The sequence below is a fragment of the Rhinichthys klamathensis genome, unplaced genomic scaffold (assembly GCF_029890125.1).
Source record: "Rhinichthys klamathensis goyatoka isolate OS25496 unplaced genomic scaffold, OSU_Roscu_1.1 h1tg000391l_1, whole genome shotgun sequence".
Lineage (NCBI taxonomy): Eukaryota > Metazoa > Chordata > Actinopteri > Cypriniformes > Leuciscidae > Rhinichthys > Rhinichthys klamathensis.
In genome coordinates, this window is record NW_026606894.1 from 822,332 (window position 1) to 829,875 (window position 7,544).

At 38.5% G+C, this 7,544-nt stretch overlaps 1 protein-coding gene across 7 annotated transcripts in view; it reads left to right on the plus strand.

Annotated features, from left to right (window-relative positions):
• ets1 (v-ets avian erythroblastosis virus E26 oncogene homolog 1) overlaps positions 1 to 6,907 on the plus strand; it is a 51,483-nt gene extending 44,576 nt beyond the window's left edge. For all 7 annotated transcript variants that reach the window (XM_056234240.1, XM_056234239.1, XM_056234242.1 and 4 more), the window contains 2 exons: positions 4,274 to 4,392; positions 5,603 to 6,907. In XM_056234240.1, coding sequence (XP_056090215.1) covers positions 4,274 to 4,392; positions 5,603 to 5,818 — 335 coding nt within the window. In that variant the 3' untranslated portion in view covers positions 5,819 to 6,907. The remainder of the gene's footprint in view (positions 1 to 4,273; positions 4,393 to 5,602) is intronic.
• Positions 6,908 to 7,544: the final 637 nt, after the last annotated feature.

Genomic DNA, 7,544 nt, shown 5'->3' on the forward strand with positions numbered 1-7,544 from the left:
TCACAAATGGTGATCACGCAGACTCAGTGTATATTACCATCTGATACCATACCATGGTATTGCCACAGTACTTTTTTAAAAAGATAATCCATTAAATGGTATATATCATATCTCACACCAAATAATATCAAAAGCCTGATAAATAACATTATTTATGGAATATTGCATACCATGTCATATCAAGAACCATGTTTTTTTTCATTTATCATACCATAAATCATACTATTTTTCATATCACATACCATATCATATCAAAAACCATGATATATGGAATATTGCATACCATGTCATATCAAGAACCATGTTTTTTTCATATATCATACCATACATCATACGATTTCATATCACATACCAAATCATATCAAAATCCATTTGATATATCGAATATTGCATAGCATGTCATATCAAAAACATATATGCTATTCCATATATAATACCATAAATCATACTATTTATCATATCACATACCATATCATATAAAAAAAACATTTGATATATCGTATCATGTACCATATCATTATTTTAAACCATGTGTTATTCCATATATTTGATCATAACCCGAACCCATACCATATACTTGCACACATCAAATGAAATGAAATATCTTTAATACATTTTTTTTTTTTTTTTAAATGAACGCTGTAACCAGGAAGCATTTGGAATCACATTAAGTACGTGTGTGTTTCCTGCTAATCGAGGTGCTTTGTGTTGTCTTTCTGGGACGCAGTTGCTTCTGGATCAGTGGCAGAGTTTTGTGCACCAGTTTCGATGCATTGGTGCACTTCGTGACCGCAGAGCCACATTTGTTACATGACTGGAAGAATGTCATCGCAAATCTCTTTCTCTGCACAACTGCTGCAGTGAAAAACCTTGCGAAGCAGCAAACATGCCACACCCAGGCTTTCTTCAAGCTCTCTCTCTCTCTCTCTCTTTCTCGTCGCTGCCACCAGCTCTCCGTTTCTTTCTCCGCTGTTTTCATCTTGTACTCCTTATCTGCGGCCCACATCTCAACCCATTTCCCAGGTCGTCTTGGCAACAGCACAAAGTGATAGCAGGCCTGTGCACTTAAGATGAGAGCTCCTTTATCGGCCCATCTTCGAGGGGCTTTTTTAACCTTGTGCCTTGTGTCTCAAACCTACCTGCTCATGTCATATATCTGAGTAGAAAAAAAAACACTCCCCTACCCTAAAGAAAGAACACAGGGCCCACTTACTATATGTGGCACATTTCATTTCTATTTTAGGTTCTTTTGAACTTATAAAGAACTGTTTCACACGCACCTGAGTTGGTTGTCATGTGGAATTCTCTATGCTTGATCCGAGCTAAAAAAAAGAGGCATGTTATGGATATTTTATGCTGCAGATTGTAAATTGTGCATTTATTTGTAGCTGTTTTGTTGGGTTTGTTTCTGTGTATGTGCAAGAAAGAAAGAAAAAACATTTTATATGGATTGAACTACCTGTTTTTACTAGTGTTACCCGCAGTGACAACACAACAGGCTTCAGAGTTCAGAGATGAGGTAGATAAAGCCAGCTAGTGACAAAAATGATCCACTTGCTCGCAGAGCTCTTGAGGTTTTCGTGTTTGTCATCATTAATCACATATGCAAGTACAAATCCATCAGATCTGTGAGGAGAGCAACACAACCACAGCACCGCAACACTTTCTTCAGCGACGGCTGATTTTTAACTTTATAGGGCGGCTTCCTCATACAGACACGAACACATTAAAGGCACAGTTCACCCCCCAAAATTTTTAACTTTGTCATAATTTAATGGTTGACCCCCGAAGGAACTTTAGCAGAATATTCACCCTGTGTTTTGAAGTGGAGACTGGGGTGGTCAAATTTCAAAAATGAGAGAAAATGCACCACAAAAGTGCCATAGAAGTAGTTTATTACTACAGACTCCATTTCAGTTCTTCTAAAACAATATGATAGCTTTGTGTGGAAAAATAGACGAGACTTATGCTTTTAAGACACTAAAGAACCAATGAATGATTTGCATCACTGATAATTACGTTGGTACAATAAGGTTCCATTAGTTAACCTTAGTTATTGCATTAACTAACTATGTGCAATACATGTGTTACAGTACTTATTAATCATTGTTAATGTTAGTTAAAAAAACACAACTGTTGATTGCTAGTACATCTTAGCTCCGTTCCATTAAATAATATTAACAGATGCAACCTTTGTTTTTAATAATGCAATACTAATGTTTGCTAATGATACTTTTGCAATGTTAACTAATGTAGTTACATAATGTTAACAAATGGAACCTTTTTGAAAAGTATTTTGCTACTTTTATGGTGCTTTTGTTGTGCTTGTGAGCTCACTATTTACTTTTATTGAATGAAAAAATGCAGCGTGAACATTCTGCTTAACATTCACCCGCACGTATTTATTTTAGTGTGAACTATCCCTTTAAGCCCAATGCGTTAGATCCAAGTTGTTTTCCCAGAGCAACTTCATGAAATCCTTGTCTTCGCTTGTAATCATGCTCTCACTTCAGGCAAAGTGGCCTTAATGTACTTTCAAAGCTTTGCTGAAAGTCAGCGCTGGATTTCTGTCAGTCTGAGGGTTTGGTTTAGGCATGTATAGAGGACAGACCGATTGCTTTCCATTCCCGGCTCCTTTGGGTCTAATGAGGGTGTGTTACAGTAGCTGTGCTTATGGAATGTGTTTTAATGCATTTATCTACATAAACCGATTACTGCATTGATCCAGATGAGTGATTTTGTGGACTCATATGTTTAGGAGACAAAGAGAGGCTGGCAGACAGAGAGGGAGAGGGTTAGAATGAACTGTTGAATTGTTGATGAGAGAATCTGTTTCAGAATTGCATTAGTGTTTTATTGCATTATCGGCAAGGATATTTTTAGCCGGCTGTAACGTGCAGTGGGGAATTCAGTAAGAATGAGTTGTGCCTGCTGTTATCACCACTTATTTTGCATGTGCGTTGCTTTTGATTTACCGCCCACTTCACCAAAAGAATTACGCTGGTAAATGTGACATTACTTGTGTGTAAACTTTTGTAAAAGAAGCCTAATTTACAAAGAAATGATGCATAGAAATTAGGGGATGCGCCAGTTTGAAAAATTCTGCTCAATGATGAAATAAATTGCCGAAAACTGATCAATTATTGAGATTAAAATCCTATACTCTGTTTAAGTAATTGAAAAATAAAATAATTGTTAATGCTACTAGTGAATTTAGTGTTCTAGTGAACAGTATGAAAAAATAATATTCATTTTGAGATTATGTCAGAGGTAATCTGAATGCAAGCATGCACAATTAAATATCCAATATCGATAGCCTCCTGATAAATGTAAAAATCTGGTGCTAATATATAGTGCAGGACTTGATGTTTGCAGGAGATTAGACTCTCTCTTCTCTTCGCTGTTGTTTTGCAGCAGGTGTGATATGAAGTGACGGTTCATTTTAATGCGCACAAACCACAAGATGAAAACTTATCTAGACGGGTACACGAGCTGCTCCGCTGCTGCCTACACGCTGTGAAGCTTTTGCAGGATAGATCTCGCTCAATAGGTCAACGCGACCACATAAACACTTCACGCTAGTCCTTAAATCGCTTCTCACAATCAAGTGCATTAAGATGCACGGTTGCAATATTTCAAATGTCTCCTTTAAATATGTCACCGTGCAGAAAGGCTAAAGTCTTTAAAGTTGACCCCATCACAGTTAGGGGCGAATGCAATGTTAAAGCTTGTGAGAACAACTTCTCGTTTTGCAGATGTCCGCCAAGGGCTTCTCTCTCTCACACCCACACAGCCGTTCACACACATGTAGACATCACACACATGTGTGCTTTCAAATGCACCCGGGCGACATGCAGACATATACATCATGGTTTGCGTGATCAAACACATTTATCCGCCAGATATGTAGCCTTGGGGCAAATCCAAATTATGTCAGTGGTTTGGAATTCACATAAAGAGCCCAAAGCTCAAAAAGGACATTCGGTCTGGTGCAGTAGCCAGTCAATACTCCATTGTGTCACGCCGGTCTCTGTTTTCACGCTGCGTGACATAAAGCTAATGGCATGTGAAACTCTGTTTGGACCATGATTTGAAATCTAACATTTCTTTTATACGTAATGCAGTTGATCAGAAGAGAGTCTAGAATGGTGATAATATGGTACTTTGTGATTTGTTGCATACTGCATATGGTACTTGAGATCAATGGACATTCTGTTGTGAACATCCTCCATAGGATTGTATTAAGTCGTTGTGGTGTTGTTTGTCCATTCAGGCAGCGGACCCATCCAACTCTGGCAGTTTCTGTTGGAGCTCTTGACGGACAAATCCTGCCAGTCCTTCATCAGCTGGACCGGAGACGGCTGGGAGTTCAAGCTTTCCGACCCTGATGAGGTGAGGGGTTATAGTCAACGTTACTCAACATGCTCTGTATAGGTGGGGAAGAATAGACTCCAAAAAATTAATAAAAATTCAAAAAGTACAAAATATATATTTTTTAAGCTTTGCTCAGAAGTTAACTTTTTTTAATTAATTATTATTATTTTTTTTAATTAGGGCTATGCCGTGCTAATATCGTTAACTGAATCTAAAACTAAAACTATAAAAAAAAAACATTAACTGAAAATAAATAAATATATAAAAACCTAAAAACTTATTTCCGCTTGTATGCAGTGCAACAATTCACATTTCCATTTAGTTTAACGATGACTTAAAACTATATTGACATATTTAAAAAATAAAACTTAAAAAAATGACTAACACTATAAAATTACCAAAACTTTAACTGAAATAAAATAAATATATATATATATCAAAATATGAATAAGAACTATAATATTATTATATGATACTCAATGATACTCAATATAATAATAAAGAGAGTTAGTTGAAATAGATCGCAGGCTGATAGATCCTTTACATGCCCTCTGCAAGCAATCCCATCATTAGTACATGGCACAAGCTGATTGGCCTCTGCTGATCCTGCAGCCAATGAGATCGCTTGCTCAACATTTAAATAGTTCGGTTTAGTGTTTGCTGTAAGTTAGTCCTACAGTGTGCTATGAGTTCATCTGAACCCTTCCACCTCCCCAGCTCCACCTGCCTAGATCTGCTACAGGATTTATGTGTGTATTCATGTGTCTGTGTATTTTTTTTTTAGCAGTAGCAAGTGCATAGCAATAATAAACAGCAGCAGCGTAGCAGGTCTAGTCCTGCTAGACCAAATACATTAACATGGCCATATTCAATAATAGCATGCTAAAACTATTCCGAGAGTTGTCATGATTAAAATCTAGTTGACCAAACATGCAAGTTTGTTTTATGCTTATATTACCAAAATACAGAACCAAAAAAGTTGTAGCTAGTTAAGTAAATGCATATATTAATATGTAAGTGTTTTTTGAACTGTTGTTCTTCAGAGACTAACCTCACAGTGCCATTTATCAGTTGAAAACCAATTATTGGTCTATCTCTAGTGCATCTGATACAATCACTACACCACCACTGCAAAAGCGCATGGTTGCACACACTACAGAATCTCATGAGCAAGCGAATGATTATTCTGTGGGTTTCTGATGCTGACCCGTGTCTCCTTGACCTCTAGGTGGCACGTAGATGGGGCAAGAGGAAAAACAAGCCTAAGATGAATTACGAGAAGTTGAGTCGTGGTCTACGCTACTACTATGACAAAAACATCATCCACAAGACGTCCGGCAAGCGCTATGTCTACCGCTTCGTGTGTGACTTGAAAAGCCTACTGGGATACACTCCCGAAGAGCTCCACACCATGTTAGATGTCAAGCCTGACACGGATGAGTAAAGTTTGGAAAGAGGGGGGGGGGGGGGGGGAGGCTGAAAAAGTCCTTTACAGATCCTGGAAAGAAAACAAAACGGGTCGTCCATTTTCGGGTCCAATCACATTGCATCTTAACACTTAGTCGTGGTCCAGTCTTGTTTTGAGCTCATACGGGACAAAAAAAAGGAAGCATCAAAACATTTACCAAAGTTTAGAATCTGTAGACTTTGTGCGCCTATTTTGTTTATAGTTCTGCGGGGAAGGGAACACTCGAAGTTCAGGTAGAACTGCCGTTTTGTAGCACAAACACCGGGAAGGAACAGAAGACAAAGAGATGGACATTTCTTGGACTGAATGCTCCTGTTATTACACGCATTGCCAAAATTAGAGACGAGAGGAATATGGCAGAAATATTTACAATTAAGTTTCTTACTGTTTCTGTCTCCTTGCATTCCCACCAGGAGGAAGTGAGTTCTCAGCCGGACCAAATTGTTTTCATTTTTTATTGTTTCTTAAAGATCTATGTGTCAGTATTAATTTGTGGAGAGACCGATCGTTTTGAGATGCTGTCCGGACAGAGATTGCACCGTTTTTTTGTACATTTTTCATATGCAGAAGATGAAGGTTTATTGAAGTGAAACTGTGCTTAGAGATTCTCTCTGCTTCTTTTAAGGTCGCGTTCGGTTATATGGGTTGCTCTTACCACAATGTCCATAGCTGAAAACGCTGTTTTTGATCACCAGATCAAAATAGATACCAGAGTCTCGCCCTTTTCAGTTGAAAGAGACGCACCTCAGTCAAACTGAGAGACGCATATGAAAGCGGCCGTTGGCTTCTCAACGGTGACAGTCGCAGCACACGCACACGTTTGTGGGGAGAAAGAGTGTGTGTTTGACACCGCTGGTGTCAGTTCATCACTTGTATTAGGACAAAAGACATCTAACATTTCTTGCCTTGGCTTTGTTTGTACGTGAATATTTTTTTTCATAAAGTCTTGCCTTAAAATAGCACACCGTGTTTATGAACTTACTGTGTCTTCTCGAGGTAAACTGAAACGTGCGTCGGAAGGTGACGACTGAAATGTCATCCAACCGGGCCTCTTCGCTATCAAACGGTTTGAACTGAACCGAAAGCCATAAACCCGAGACGTTTGAGAACGCGCCATGCGAGGTGTTTTAACCTTGTCTTGTGCGCTTTAGCCATGTTGAAAAGTGCACACTTCAGCATGCATCTGGATCGTCAAAGTACGTGAGATGGATTTTGCAGCGGCAAAGAAAGAAAGATTTTATTTTCCAGATGGTTTGTGAAAGTGTCTGTTACTGGTAGTGGCGGATATAATGTTAAGATAGGAGGACCACCAGATCATGCTGATGCTTTCGGCAGCTTTAAAGATGATTGCGTGTGCTACAACCGGCTACCAAATATCACAAGATCGAAAATGGGAGTACGTTTCGTAATGGTTTTTAAATGCAGTATTATAGTCATTGAACTGTTTTAGTCATCGCTGGTTGGGACTTAAGCCAGAGTTACATTGCAGTGTCCATGAAATGAATAATGAACTTTAAATGTAGTTATTTGGAGAAATTGCTCATCAAAATGTGCAAACTTGACACTGTACAAATGCAAGTACCAGTATTTTCAGTACTTTAAATCATTTTATGCCGTCTTCAGCGCAGCATTTCGACTGTTTCACTGTGTGGGAAGGGTCTCGTCTCGTACACAAGACCTTGTGGGAAAAGCCAAAGTCAAG